This window comes from Lacerta agilis, chromosome 1 (assembly GCF_009819535.1).
Source record: "Lacerta agilis isolate rLacAgi1 chromosome 1, rLacAgi1.pri, whole genome shotgun sequence".
Classification (NCBI taxonomy): domain Eukaryota; kingdom Metazoa; phylum Chordata; class Lepidosauria; order Squamata; family Lacertidae; genus Lacerta; species Lacerta agilis.
This window is the reverse complement of record NC_046312.1, coordinates 30,986,157-31,001,931: the sequence shown is the minus strand read 5'-3', so window position 1 is coordinate 31,001,931 and position 15,775 is coordinate 30,986,157. Positions and strand designations below refer to the sequence as shown.

The 15,775-nt window shown below is 38.5% G+C and overlaps 1 protein-coding gene across 4 annotated transcripts in view; it reads left to right on the top strand.

Moving 5' to 3' along the window:
- MIPOL1 (mirror-image polydactyly 1) overlaps window positions 1-15,775 on the top strand; it is a 182,224-nt gene that overhangs the window by 81,548 nt on the left and 84,901 nt on the right. For all 4 annotated transcript variants that reach the window (XM_033143194.1, XM_033143178.1, XM_033143187.1 and 1 more), the window contains one exon: window positions 10,649-10,756. In XM_033143194.1, coding sequence (XP_032999085.1) covers window positions 10,649-10,756 — 108 coding nt within the window. The remainder of the gene's footprint in view (window positions 1-10,648; window positions 10,757-15,775) is intronic.

The following is a 15,775-nucleotide window of genomic DNA, read 5'->3' as shown; positions in this document are numbered from 1 at the left end:
TTGGCTCAAACAGAACTACCCCTGGTAGGATCTAGGATCTCAACTGAAGTAATTCAGATTATATTCTATAAAGTTATTCCATCATACAGTAGCCTTAAAACTTTCTTTGCAAACTATGTGGCTCAAATGACCAGTCATACTTCAGAATAAGTCTGACTTATATTCATAAGATGAAAGAATATTGGCAATGATGATCTAGAATCCCATAAGGTTTTCTCTTCCTTACTCTGCTAGATTTTAAAGGTAAAAAGAAATATGTATGCATGAATAAGCAGTTGGCACATTTTAATGAATCTTCCATTTTGTGCCACATCTCTGCCCTGGAATGTCTATTATTTGTATTGTAAAATCACCTGTTGTGCTTGTTTAAACAAGGGTGTTGTGTAGAATTTACAAAATCCATGGCTGCCTGGTAGCTGAGGGCACAATTAAACCTATCTTTAATTACAAAGATTAATTAATTTTTAACGTGGAAGATTCATCTTCTTTCTAATACTTAAGGGCCGCTCCCCTTTTGAACATGACTCTAGGTAATGTCCCTAAATTTGCATGAGAGCTTGTTAGATTAATTGCTGTTTGACTCTTCTATCATAGTGCTAAGCTCTAAGTTCATACAGATCAGACTCCCTAACCACTTTTTGGAATGAATTTAAATATTTAACGTTAGCACCCCGAGAGGAAACATAATGGTTATGTATTACTGGTAGCTTGCTTCAGTAACATATATTGTTTTTTAAAAGCTCAATATGTTTAGCAATAATATACATGTAATGTTATAGCTCAAAGCATATATGTTTTATTGTTGTTTCTAAAAAAGAAAATCTGGTGTGTTTTTTCTATTTCAGACTTCCCTAACCTGATCCCCACCATATATTTTGGACTACAATTCCCATCATCCCTGACTTTAGGCAGTGCAGGCTTGGGCTGACTGGATTTGTAGTCCAACATACTGGGAGGACACCCGGTTGGGGAATGCTGCTGTTTTCTGATTCAGCTCCTTGTGCATGCAGGAGTTCCAATGCCCATTCATAGTTCAACTGTGCAACTGATCTTCCCATTTACTTAAGTGGAAGTACCTCTGCTCATACAGAACAACCTGCAATTTGAATCAATGACAAATCCATCAAGCAGTGAAGATTGCATAATAATGAATCGCCATTGAAATCTTTGAAAGTTTTGTACGCTTCCTCAATGCACACACAATTCACTTCTTGTATGTGAAAAGATTCAGTAAAGACTCCACTGGACTCCACCAGTTGACTCACTGGTTAATTGAGGAGTGAAAAAAAAAACATTTTTGGAGAATCCCCCTTTTTTCTTTCCTCATTTAAAATAGGTGGAGAAATCATACTCGCAAGGACAGTTCCCCATGAACATTTCCTCATTGTGCTTGTTAATGGATCATGCAGCTGAATGACTCTTTGTTTTATATCTTCCAGTTTTGCTTTTTTGTTGCATTCTGTACAGAGTGACATCATAAGAGGAAATGTGTTGAAAGCCATTTAATAATGAGGAAGTGATACCTATACCTGAGGGGGCTTTTCCCACTACATTTCTGATTTCCTCAAGTCCAAATAAGTAAAAGGATATTAATTTTTATTATTAAGTTCTTTATTACGTGTATGTGTGTGTGTTTATGTGTGTTACGCAGTGCTTTTTTCCTTAAAAAATGTTTAGGGGTACTCTCATTTTGACTCAAGAAAATCACCATTTTATAGTTCAAATTTGGAAAAAGAAATACAGGAAATTGACAAAAGTACAAAGATTCACAAAATGTTTAGGGGTATATGTACCCCTAGGGAAAAAAGCACTGGTGTTATGTATTACATACAAATTTATACTTTTCAAAATGCAACCGTATTGTCAACGTTGAGATGAAAACTACCTATAATAGTTAATTGTGTCCTCTTTTTCTTTTAGAATCCTCATCTGTGTAAGTTTTTGGTTAAAATAAATAAATTTGCTGCCATTAAACTTGCAGGTGCAATAGGAGTAAATCACTCAAGCTAGCATCTGAGCAGCTAAAAGTGGATTATTTTTCTTTTCCTTTGAATGGGAGCCCTCCATCTCATGTCACACCCTACTTTAAAACTCTCCTTGCTTCCAGAATAGGTTTCCCATGTGCCTTAAGAGTGAGGAAGCTGCTGTGTTGAGCAACGTAAGTGCAAAGCTCCCATGGGTGGGTAGAACCTTGTGGTCCTACGGTTATTCGGAGTCAGTCTTCGTGCTGAGACAGCCTAACAAATTAGACTGCACTCCCGTTCACATATACATTGGGAGTAAACCTTGTTGAAATCATTGGACTTTATCCAGTTGGTGCACTGGTCCCATCACCTCCTGGCAAATAGAAGGGGAAGAAATGGAGGCAGTGAGAGATTTTACTTCCTTGGGCTCCATGATCACTGCAGATGGTGACAGCATGCACGAAATTAAAAGACGCCTGCTTCTTGGGAGGAAAGCAATGACAAACCTAGACAGCATCTTAAAAAGCAGAGACATCACCTTGCCTTCAACAAAGGTCCGTATAGTTAAAGCTATGGTTTTCCCAGTAGTAATGTATGGAAGTGAGAGCTGGATCATAAAGAAGGCTGATCGCCAAAGAATTGATGCTTTTGAATTATGGTGCTGGAGGGAGACTCTTGAGAGTCTCATGGACTGCAAAAAGATCAAACTTATCCATCCTTAAAGAAATCAGCCCTGAGTGCTCACTGGAAGGACAGATCCTGAAGTTGAGGCTCCAGTACTTTGGCCACCTCATGAGAAGAAAAGACTCCCTGGAAAAGACCCTGATGTTGGGAAAGATGGAGGGCACAAGGAGAAGGGGACAACAGAGGATGAGATGGTTGGACAGTGTTCTCGAAGCTACTAGCATGAGTTTGGCCAAACTGCGGGAGGCAGTGAAAGATAGGCATGCCTGGCATGCTCTGGTCCATGGGGTCACAAAGAGTTGGACACGACTGAACGACAAGTTCTTGTGAAAGCACAATGACTTTTGGTTGAGCAGGAATGTCTGCTAATTGTAGGAGGTAAGCCAATTTTAGCTGAATCCACCCACCCACCACCCACCTCCAGTAACCCCTGAAATTCTGTTTTGAAAGTTCCTCCAATCCTAGGCTCTAGTGACAGGCTGGTTATAGTGACTTCAGGGAGTAGCAGGAATCCCTTTGAAGAAATTTCTGCTGGATTCTGCTCAGAGGACTTTACCTCTTTCTCAGTAAACATGCTTAGCTCTGGATCTGCTAGACATTGACAGTGATTGAGAAATATTTATATCTCCTTGGTGTATAATGACAGACCCTGAATTCAGGGTCTTAAAATAGGTCATTAGAAAGATTACACATTCCTAGCCTAACAGCATTTTCTTGTAAAGCATTTAATTTATATTATTTATATTATTTCAGCTTTTCCATTAAATTTTCTTAAATTTTCCGTTTCTTGCAGCCAATCTACCATAAAGGCCTTTTGTAAGAATGTAAAGAGTACGCATTATACAACAAGGCCAGCAAAAAGAGATACTTAAGCAGTTTACAACTCACCTGAGAGTTTGATACTGTATGTAAAAAAGGCAAACAAATATGAAGTCACCTGCAAACTCCTGATCTGGAAAAGTAATAACTGAACGAAAAGATTAATAAATGATTTGGTAGTGACTATGGCACAGTGATCCACAATATTTGTTTCTTGAACTAATGTGTCGGTATTTTGCAAAGGACAAGAAGCATTCCTGTCCTTTTGTGTTATAACTGCCAACTTAACATTTAGGCAATACTGTATTCTTGTTTGCATATGGATTTCAAGAAAATCCATTGAAGCTTATTTGAAAACCAGCTCATTAGAATGACAGTTTGTTTACAGAATTTTGTTTTCCTGTCTGTCAACTTAAATTGGTGGCATTCAACCAAGCAAGAGTTACAGTTATGCAAAAAGGCTTCCTCTGTTCACTGCTTCTTCTGCAATAATTGAAGTTTCTTTTATTTCACTGCTGAGGAATCATTGGACAAAAAATGTTTGCTCTAAATTACAGAAAAAGCAGTACACTGTTCTGAGGTAGTCAGCCTGGTGGCTCCCATTTGTTGGACTACAACTCCTAATCATCTCATACCATCTCATGTCCATGCTGCGTGAGGTTGGCAGGGATTGGGGAAGTTGGACAACCAGCTGTAGTCCAGAAAAACCTGGAGGGCACCAGATTGGGTCACCCTGAGTTGGCGCATGACTTCCTAAGTGTTCAACAGACACACACACCCCTACACTGCCTTCCCCTCACTTGCAGGTTCTGCTGGCTTCTGACTCAAGATACAGGATCTGGCCACACCATGCCCAGTTGGGGGCACTCACTTTTCCTAGCAATCTTTATTGTTCAGGGCTTCTCTGTGCTCTACGTTGAAATTGCGGTGAAGATCAAATATGAGCAATGCAGCACCCTCAGAGGGACGGTGTTGAAGTTTGTGCTGTTGCAATTGTTGTAAATAACTAAATAAAAGTAATAGTGGTACTATTGCCATTTTTTATTTCCAAATGCCCGAGCCATACACAAAATAATTCGTTGATCAAATTCCACTGTCGTTAGAACCTTGGCCTTTGTCAAGCGAGATCCTTTACCAGCCGACGACTTGTACTCATCTAGTTGTTTGCGGGAAATGAACGAACCATCTTTGTGTGCTTCACTAATAGGAATTGTTGGGGACATTCATAGTTCTGGCATGTACAAATCAGCACTCTGAACCTTTTTAAGCCCATTGTACTGCAGTGGGTGCCTATTGTTTGAACAACTGGACAAAGGTGCATTATCTCAGGTTTGTAAAGTGTGCTTGAGCATACTAATCTACTACCTTGAGTACTATTTATCATCTTACATGCTTTGTTTATAAATAATTTATTGGAATAAGAGGCATGAAATTAGAAAATTGAATGAATAATCGAGCCTCTGTGTAAAACAGAAGCCTCTTATTTATATATGGCACATTTTAAAATAAATAAATAAATCCTGCAGCATGAGTAAATTAATTTTTTAAGTCTAGTGTGGAATCGCACACAAATGTCTGATCCAGATTAAAAAGCAATTAGAATTTTGTTCTGCTGAAAGAAGTTTCCTAGAAATAGGAGAGAAGGCCAAGAAAAATCGGGGGGGGGGGCGGCAAGGTCTTTTTAAAAATTGAATAAATGAAAAAATGCACAAATGTGTTATCTACTCCAACCAAGTAGTTTTCGCCACTCCAAAATTTCATGGTGGCAATTCATATTCTCATGGTTTTCCAGAAATATCCTTCTTTTTCAAGTACCATAACTATTGATTCAGCGTAAGGAAGTGAAATATACTGACTTCAGTATATTTAGGTATGTCAGTGAACTTAGGTATGTACGCAGCAGGAAATCTGGTGCACAGGTACAAAACTGTGTCTGCTGAATAGGAATGGCTTATTCTGTGAGCATGATTCTCATCTTCCTCAGACATTTGCCTGAGAGTCATTGGGTGTTGATTGCTTATGAGGGACTGTTGTGTACATCCCTGTCAGTCCACAGAACTTTGTAGGACAACTGGTAATAAATTAATCCAATAAATTACAAAAGCAGGACACCTGAAATGGTGGTCCTTGTTTTTCTCCCATCAGAAATGACTCCCGTGTATCTTAGATTGGACTAGTTGCAGGTAGGTAGCCGTGTTGGTCTGCCATAGTCAAAACAAAACAAAAATAAAAAATTCAAAAAAAAAAATCCTTCCAGTAGCACCTTAGAGACCAACTAAGTTTGTTCTTGGTATGAGCTTTCATGTGCATGCACACCCTTCTGAGTAATACCCATCTCCACCCTCTCACTATATATAGGGTCTGGTGACTTCTGTTTCAGTATATCTGAAGAAGTGTGCATGCACACGAAAGCTCATATCAAGAACAAACTTAGTTGGTCTCTAAGGTGCTACTGGAAGGATTTTTTTATTTTTTGTTTTGTTTAGATTGCACTAGTTACTTCTAAGGTCTCTAAATACTGGTGACATGTTCGTGCTGACTAGCTCTTCAGGAGTCTTTCCAGCCTTACCTGGGATTGAACCTTGAAATTGCAGCATGCAAACCACATGCTCTCCCAATGCCCTTCCTCAACAGATCTGCCAACTGCCATCACAAAATTAAATTTCAAAAAAACATTGGGCAAGTCAGAGGAGATATGATTGATAGTCATATGCTGTGAACTGCCTTGAGATCTATGGGTGAAGGGCAGTATACAAATTTCATAAATAATGATAACAGCATGCATTGTTTGTTTCAGTTTGGTTCCTAATGTACTTATTGTTCCATGGTAGCTTTATTTAGTAGCGCTTTGCCTAAAAGTGCCCTAATAAGATCATAAGCTCCAGTAACCTTCATGCAAATCAAATTAAATTGAGTGGGATTTGTGCTCCTCAAGAGTTGCATCTGAAATCACACACACCCACACCCCGACGTGGTTTAACAAAATTTTGCATTCCACATTTCTTCCTGTTATGCATAAAGTGATATTTATTAGGAGCAAGGCAAATATACAAAGTTATCTTTGAGTTCATGACAGCTTCAAGCTCAGACTGGATTACAGCAGTGAGACAAGTAGTGTTTAATCAAACCTTTTATGGCTTCTGATTGGCAAGATGTTAGAGTCGCATTGCATTTTCCCCCTAAGTTGAAATGTTAAATGTTTCTTTTCCTAATCAAATAATTTTTTTCCTAAAAATGCAGATGTTCCTGGGGTCTGACCTCTACCAAAGCTCTTTTTCTTTCTTGCTTTTTTTCACTCTTCTGAAATCCAGGAGGTTTAAAACGGCTGGGCATTGTAAAAATAATCAGTTAAACACTCTTGTTGACCGCTTGCCAGAAGTGTAGAGGAAAGACTTCACAGTTTTTAAAAAAGAAAAAAATAATAATTCAGAATTATGGCATAATTAAATAAATCTATCTAGACGATCATTTAGTGGAAGAAGAAACTAATTCTTTTAAATGGAAAAGAAAAGGATAAAATCAATTTAGATAAATACAAGTGTTTCCAAACATCTGCTGCTCAGAGTACATAACTCACATTGACACCAAAGGTTGGTTTGTGTTTTGACTGGAAGAGTTTGATATTATTTTTGTCTGCAAAGGAAGGAGTTGTGTAGCATCCAAGTGGTGAGATATTTGCCTCTCAAGCAATCATGATGAATTTGGGACAAGGGGGAGACTGTGTGTTTTTTATTTTTTAAAAAATCACAGTGAAAGCTGCTTGCTTTCTTTGAGGAATCTTTGGATAGGAAACTGTCCTCATGTGCAGATCTTTCAAAAGAAAATAAAGAGAAGAACAGAATAATAAAACAGTTTTGAAATCTGTTAAACCACCTTTGTCTGGAACATGGAGTTTTATTCCAACATGTCAACTGAGTTTCAGTTTTGATTTTAAAAAAAGAAAAAAGTAGGACAAACACTATTAAAATAAATTTAAAAATAAGCTTGAACGATCATAGATAAAAACAAGCTTTGGAATCAGCTGCTCAGTGCACTGGATAAATGCTTCCTGTTGAGTAATCCCACTATTAGTAAACATAATTTGTCACCTTCACCTGTGGCCTCGTCGTACACAGGTTTAGTCTTGAGTCCCACTGGATTTTTTTAGGCGGGAGTGGCCAGAGTTGTTGAGCTTTTGGGGGGGGAGTGCCCAGCTTTCCCAGAGGTGGCAGCAATCACTTCCTTTACTCCCGCAATCAACCACAGGAGCACCCCGGCGGTCTACCTGTCGATGGCGGTCGCCTGGTTGAACATGTGTCTCCAGGGTTTCAGCCTCAAGAAATTCCCAGACATACCTGGAGATGACGGATTGAATTTGAGGCATTCTGCAAGCAAAGCAGATGCTCTGCCTCTTCTCTCCCCTGCCCAACCCCAGAATACTCCCCAAGCAGAGAAAATGGAAGGAAGAACTGAATTAGGCCTGAGTGTACAGAGGACTGCAAACTAAATTTCTTAACTATTTTACAATTCTGAAATTCCTTTATACATGTACATTACTTTATGTAGCTTGCTCCCAACCTGGGTACAAAGACGATGTTTTATCCTTTTAGATTTATTTATTTATTTAAACAAACACTGGTTTTAATGTATGTTTTTGTTAGTTTTTTTTTGAAATAAATTTTATTTGATTTTACAAGTGCAGAGTTATAACAATACAAAATACATATCCATATTTAGAGATTTCTCCAAATCTCCAGACTTCCCACCTTTCCCTCCATGGGTCCTATTATGAACCTTTTCAACTGCATATTATTTCATCATCCAAATTTTATATCTCCATTTTATCCATAGTATTTTCTACATTACAGCTATTATTACAATCCTGCTGATGTTTTCATCAGTTGACAAGAGGTTGTATCCAACAGTGTTATCACGTTCATACAAGGATTTCCACTTGGGCAGTACAACTTCCTCTCCCTCCCCTCTCCTTTCCCTGCATGTCCCCTACAACTCCATCCCCAAATCTGCTCCATTGAGTTGAGGGAAACCCCATAACAATTGGGAGGGGAGAAGACAGAAAGTGAACCAGTTGACTTAATTGGATACAACCCATTATTTTCTGCATCTATCAACCACTTTCTTTTTCAGATATTATGGCCTAGTGAAATCCTGGTGCTGAGATACATAAGCGTAGCTTATTTTCTCCATTGGGTAGTTCTCTGGATTGTGTGAGGGAGAAAGTGAGATTCACCTGAGTTCCTTCCAAGTTCTACTTCAGGGATTAAGCAAGGTTTTATTATTTTTAATCTAAATAAATAAGCAGCACCATAACTCCATCAGAACGCATGTTAGATGTTTATAATGTACTTCTGTCACAGTAAGAAAAGCTGCTTGGTGATGTTGGTACCAGGTTCAAGCTAACATTAAGGGACTTTTGTTTTCTAAATATGCCTATCCTATCAACCTGAATCTCCTAGATATTTGCTTACTGATCACTCTAGTTGCATCAATCCAGTTAACATCTTGAGGAGCATTAAACTAATATTAAATGAAAGCTATAATTGTTCCAGTTCAGTTCACTCTTAAGCATATTTAAATTTCATTGATTTTAGTAGGACCTAAGCATTTGCTACTGCAGATTGGACTCTAGCCAGTCTGCACATCTGGATGTTGCTTATGAGAATAAATAGTTCAGTATGGAAAATGTCTTATTTTCCACTAAAATCTGTTCTTTCTTATTGGCATTCTGTACCTGTTCTCTTCAGGAATTGCTTATATTGCAATTTTATTAATATTGTAACTTTGTTATTCATTGGAGAAATACATTTGTGCTTATTCAGAGATTAATATATGTATGTAAAATGTCTGTGCAATAACATACCCCCCTGTTGGTATCCAATTGTAGTATTCCGTTTTTGCGAATGAGTCTTACCTTTCCTCTCTTCTGTTTACACCCCTCCACACACACACACACACACACACACACGTGCCCCAGGAGGTTGTGAGGGCTATACAAAGAAAATGAAGTTTTGTTATGCCCATTGGTACATTGTTGGGATTTGCCCCATGTATCTGATAGCAATATTGCACTCCAAAATGAATTCTCCAAAAGTTTTGGGCACATTTCAGGAAATGTGTCTTTCAGTTGACAAGTTTCACACTGCTGAGTGTGCAAATGTTATCAGGACATACTTTTCTTAACATTTTCTGGTATACAGATGACTTTAGAGTGTTTATGTTACTGATCTCCATGCTTTCAGAGGTTCCCTTTTATTTTTTGTGATTGTTCTCCAGCCTTCCTTATACACCTTATGGTTCTTTGGTCTTGAATTCTTTTGTCTTTACTATGCCCTACAAACCACCATTTTACCCTCAAGCCAGGATAACTAGGAATTGCACCTCATGACCTTCTGGAAAGTTGGTTAGATGCCCATCCAACATCTTGACCTATATCTTTGTTGTTTAATTCTATGAAGCATGCTCCCTGTTGCACAAATAATTAACAATTCTGCTGCTTAGTACTAAACTCTAATTATTAATGCAAACACATGATGTTTATAGCTGCATCTTTAACTTGCATGTGATAGAGTGTGCAGTGTATAATCTGTTTTGTTTCACATTGTTTTTAATAAGCAATGCATAACATTGTGGCTGTAATTCCCATTCAACATTTTGCATGGCGACTTTACTTTCCCGTATATAACATCATCCAAGTCAGAATATAGACAAATCTCTCTCTATGTATGTATATATGTATGTATGTGTGTGTGTGTGTGTGTGTGTGTGTGTGTATAACTATTTAATACTAAAATTGCTTCTCATTCTGACTTAGAATATTATTTTTCTCAATAATTTATATGCCATCTTTCAGATACGTTGCGTTAGTCATGGGAATTTGCATTTTTGTCTGTGAGTAATTATACCGTGAGAGAATGAATAAACCAAAATCTGTGTTATCTCATATCCTAGATCACAACATGTTTAAATGTGAAGTTTAAATCAATGCAATAATATTATAATATAATATAATATAATTAATATAATATAATATAATATAATATAATATAATATAATATAATATAATATAATATAATATAATATAATATAATATATGTTTTATTTGCATTAATTCATTTGGCTTGCTGGAGGAGAAAAGATCTGTCCCAGCTCCTTCACTTAATGGGATTCTTCTCTCGTTGCAGTGCAAACTGCTGGAGCAGGAGCTTCATCATATGAAAGAGCAGAACCAGACTTCTGCAAACAACACGAGACATCTGACTGCTGAAAACAATCAAGAACGTGCTCTGAAGGTAAATCTCCATTCCTTCTTGCAGGCAAATTAAGGTTGTAAGCCCTGGGTGCCAGCTTTCTGTGCTGCATATATCAGTTGTGTACATTTCGGCAGAAGTGAGCTTCGCTGTTTGCCAACAACCCCTTCTTTAAACACAGATACAGCACCCTTCTGTTATGGTATTATTTAGTGGTGTGTGTGTGTGTGCCTATGAGCACAACAAAATAAAAACAACATATTCTCCAAATTGACAGGCTGTGTTATGGTAACTAACGTTCAATTCACACCGATTCGCTTCTGGCAGTATTCTAGCTCTATAGTGTTTGGGGGGAAATTGTCGCTGTTTGCCCAGCGGTAACTGTACAAAATGAATATTTCTAAAGAATGTCTATTTGATATGCTTCAGGTAGTGTGTGCTGTATTAATAAGATTGTTGACCTATCCTAGTAGTGACCACATAGTTGATACTGATGTTTGCAAAAGGGTAGCTTATGAGTCCTCTTTCCAGTTTCGGCAGGGGAAGTCTTGCCAGAAAGGATAAAAGGGAGAAAGAGATAAAAAGGAGGAGGAGGAGACAAGGAAAGAAGAGGAGGATAAAAGGCAGCAAAGTGGGAATATTTGAGCGAAATGATATTTTAGCTTCAGAAACGGCATCTTATGTTGCCACTGCATTTCCTTGATAGACCCTCTTAGGAACCAAAAGGGAAAAACAGATTAAAATAATGTTTTTAAAAGATCCATGTTGTCCTTGCTCCAAGCCAATGCATGCAGACAGAGGCTCTTAAGTCAGGCAAGTGATGGTAAAGGCTCACAGCAGGCAGGAGTCATGATTCAGGAGCAGGGCAAGAGGTTCAGAATTGGATAGAAGCATGGAAGATGTCCCAACAAGTTTTCCTGCCAAGACAAGGTGTGGTGAGCTCACATGCAAGACTCTCTCACCTTGTAGGAATATCAGGGTTGCAAGAGTACGCTTGGTTGGAGTGGGTGGGTCTGCTCCCATCTGTGAAGGTGGTGCCTGTTTCTGAGCAGCAAGGCTTCATGCTCCAATTCGAACTCCAGTTCAGTTGCTGCCACCTTCTGTTCAACCTCCTTCACCCCCATCAGAGCCTGTTCTCAAGCCTGATCCCAGCAGCACTGTGGGACTCATGAGACATATATTTCTACATCACCCCAACATATATAATGAAAATAAAAGAGAGATCTTTGTCTGGAGCCTACAGTTGTTTTATTACCGGTACTTTAAATTTTAAAATTACTAAGTTTGTTATTCTTCAGATATCTGAAAGAATAACACACATGATGTGTAATAATGCACATGAAAGCTCCTACCAATAACAAACTTAGCTGGTCTCTAAGGTGCTACTGGAAGGAATTTTTTTTATTTTGTTTCGACTACGGCAGACCAACATGGCTACCTAACTGTAACTAAAACATTTGTCACTGTTAGGGATGGAGAAGAAAACTGAGCTCCATCCAATTTAAAAGTGAACCTGCCCAATTCACACTTTCCTTTTTTTTTATAAGAATTTATTGATATTTTACAACAAACAAATAAGACACCAACATTAACCCAACACCTAACTGAAAATAGACCAATACATATACACCAATAATTCTTCTTCTTATACCATAAAAAAAAAAATCTTGGTCGAATCTTGGCACAGACTTCCCCTGCCTTTTCACCTTCGGTTCTAATATCAAATGTTACTTTAATAACATCATATACTAAAAAGAAAAAAAGAAAATCCAATTCCTTTTAAAGAATTAACATCTAAACATTCTTCTTAGCAAATCTTGTTTTATAATATGCAATAGTTCCCCATTCTTAGCTTAACAAAGATTTAATCATATTATAACTTCATATTAGTTCCACACAAAATTCATATTCTTAACACATTGTTCTCAATATAGATCATAACAAATATCCTCTTTCTCTATAACTGCTGTTAATAACAAAAATTTAAATATCTCTTTTCTTAATCAAAAGCTTAAAGTCTTGACACACCGGTTTCAGGTTACCATAGTATATCATTTTTTCCTTTTTACCCTTAATACAGTTCACCCTATCCCCCTTCTGTCCATTTTCTTTAGTCGTCTTACTCCAGAGCCGCTCCTCAAAGTGTCTTTTTTCCTTACAAGTCCACAGATCCAGACAAAATCCAAAACAGTCCTTGCATAGAGCATCAGGGTACGCGTATCCTCTTCTTCCAGCTTCTCCGGTTCACCATACCATTCCTCTTTTATTTGTAGACATAATACTTTTTTCACCGACACTCCCGAGCTTTCACCTTGAGAGTTAGATATAACAATTCTCCCCGTCCTGGGTCTGCCACCCCCAAAGGACGTTTCATTTTTCCAGAGTCGCCAGACCATTCCACCCTGTTCTTCGATCATCCCCTTCAGTTCCATGCCAAGGCTCTCTTCCAGTGCAGCCATTTCCTGTAAAGTCTCCTCTGTGGGATATATCTTTTCTGACATGTCCCGGTTCAATATCTCCAATTTTCGGTTGAGCAGTTCCAGTCTCAATATAGTGATCCTTTGTTCATCACTCATCTCACAGTTCATAACCAAATCGAAAACAAACCCCAGCATGGCAGAAGCGGGCATAGGTGTCGAATTACAGTTTCGATTTTCCAACTTCTCCATCTTAATGCCAGTAACTTTCCACTCAATCACAATCTTTCGCAGCCATTTTCCCTGTATCCAGGGTGCAAGAACCACAGATTTTAAAAAGAGATATTTTCCACAAACTTATTCCCCGAAGGGAAATCAAAGAAGTCTCACTTGTCAAAATTCCAGTACTTTGTAACCATCACTGTAGCAGCAGTCTCTTAAGCAGGTTATTTTCTATCCCCCGAAGGGAGGGAGGCAGGCTTCCTCTCCAAATATCACCCGGGTCGTTAGAAAAGTACAAAAACAAGTCCAATCGAATACTCACGGCCACCGGGTTTTTTTTTCTTTTCCAAACTTGACAGGTAGAACATTGGCGCTCGTCGCGGGGGCTGCCGCCGCACCACGTCCCGGTTGGGGCATATCCCCTATAGCCCGGCTCCGTTGTCCCTTCACCCCCACTCCCCCTTTACAGGGGGAGCGAGGGAAGGGTTCAGAGCCATAGTGGGCACCGCCGGGGAGCCCGGGGTGCGGGACGCTCTTCCCGCACCCCACCGGAGCCCCGCTTGGCGGTAGCGGGGCTCCAACCCCCGGGACGGACTGGGTCGCCTCGCAGCCGAGGCAACCCACGACCTCTCCGCGATGGCGTCGCCGCCGGAACCAATTCACACTTTCCAAAGCAATATGTAAACCGAAACGCAGCCATCCTCTGAAATTAGCACATCTTCAAATTTTCTGGTGCAGTTCTCCGGCCAAACAGTGTGTACAAAAAATGCACATACAGTACTTGGGTAACGTGTGCATTAAATGCATATATTAGCAAAAATAATGCACACCAAAACACACATGCAAAAATGTGCTATAGTAGATTGCTTTGCAAAATTGTGTATATAAGCCCAAATTGTATACAATGTATATATTAGGAGGAATTCACAATAAAATGTTGGTAGATTTTCATGAGGACTTTAAAAAAGGGTTCTCCAACTTAAGATTGGAAAAATGAGAACCTGAGAGAAAACAAATTTGCCCATTCCTAGGCTCTATCAACAAGTGGTCTTGTGACAACCCATGAAGCTGAGTATAGTCATAATTTATGGAATTTTGACAAAGCTGTAGATATAAAGTCAATCCTTGTTTGTGTGTCATGGGAAGGCTCCAAAAGCACTTAGATGAGGGGGGAAATTAGGCTAACATGAAATCACATGTTATTCATCCCTGGATGTCCAAGGTGCTTTTTACTTAGTTATTGTTTAATTATCTGAACCAAGCCCAGCATTCATCATTCCAGTCACACAGGGCTAAACTATCAAACTCCCATTCAGAACTGAATATTTGTGCCTGCGACACTAAAGTAACATCGCTCAGAGTTGTCACATTTGATACTTTGAAGTTACTGTGCCAAAGTAGTTGTTATTACCCACCCTATGCATTTTCACACTGTAAATGTTTTCATGTATTCATGCACGGTAATTGAGTCATTCAGAGAGTTGCACAAGCACACAAGCTAATCTGAATACAAAAATACACAGTTTTCCTATTTGGCAAAATTGTCCTGCTTACAATACATAATATTTGTCTCCACAAATATTCTTTTCAGTAAAGCTAAAGCATTGTAATAGCTTTTAAAAAGTGGACTCATGTTGAAGACATTTTTACAGCTATCTATTTCTCAATTAATCCCATTTATGAATCACCTTCAATGTGATTTAGCAATAAAAACATCAACAGTAAAAACATATGTAGCATAGATCAGGTTCATATATACAGATGAATACAATTTCAAATGTGCAAATACAGATTGGGATAAAATATAGTCTTAATAGACCTATTAAGAAAATGAAGGTCTTTCGTATGTGCTGAAATTATAATAGAAATGGCACCTGTCTGGTACATAAGAAGACGGTGTTCCAAAGGGTAGGGGCCACCACACTGCCCCTTATATAATTATCCTAATTGTTTCCTTTGGGATTTAGCTACTTTGTCCATGTTTCTAGCAACAGCAGGTATATGCAGAAAATATTATAGGTTTGTCGTAGATAGTACAACGTAGACTGATTAGGATGACGTCTTACAATTATTAATGTGATTGATATTATTTGTGGCATAGAAATCCAGAAATTTCAGCAACATCAATTGTTGCAATCTCGGAATCTGACAAATTACCTTGCAGATCACGAAAAATTAGAAATCTCACTTTGCACAAATATCATGACTATAGAGGTGAGTTCACAAGCTGTCTGAAAATGGCCACATGCATCATGTGACCCAACCTTCAGGGATTCTATACTGCCTGAAAGCCAACAGTAGAAGAATTAGACATGGCTAATTAGACAAGGCTAATCTTTCATAGGGCTAACTAGCCAAGTGGAATTGCCTATTGGCTATTTCCCCGCTTCCAAATAAGAAAAACTCACACACTTTTTAGCGT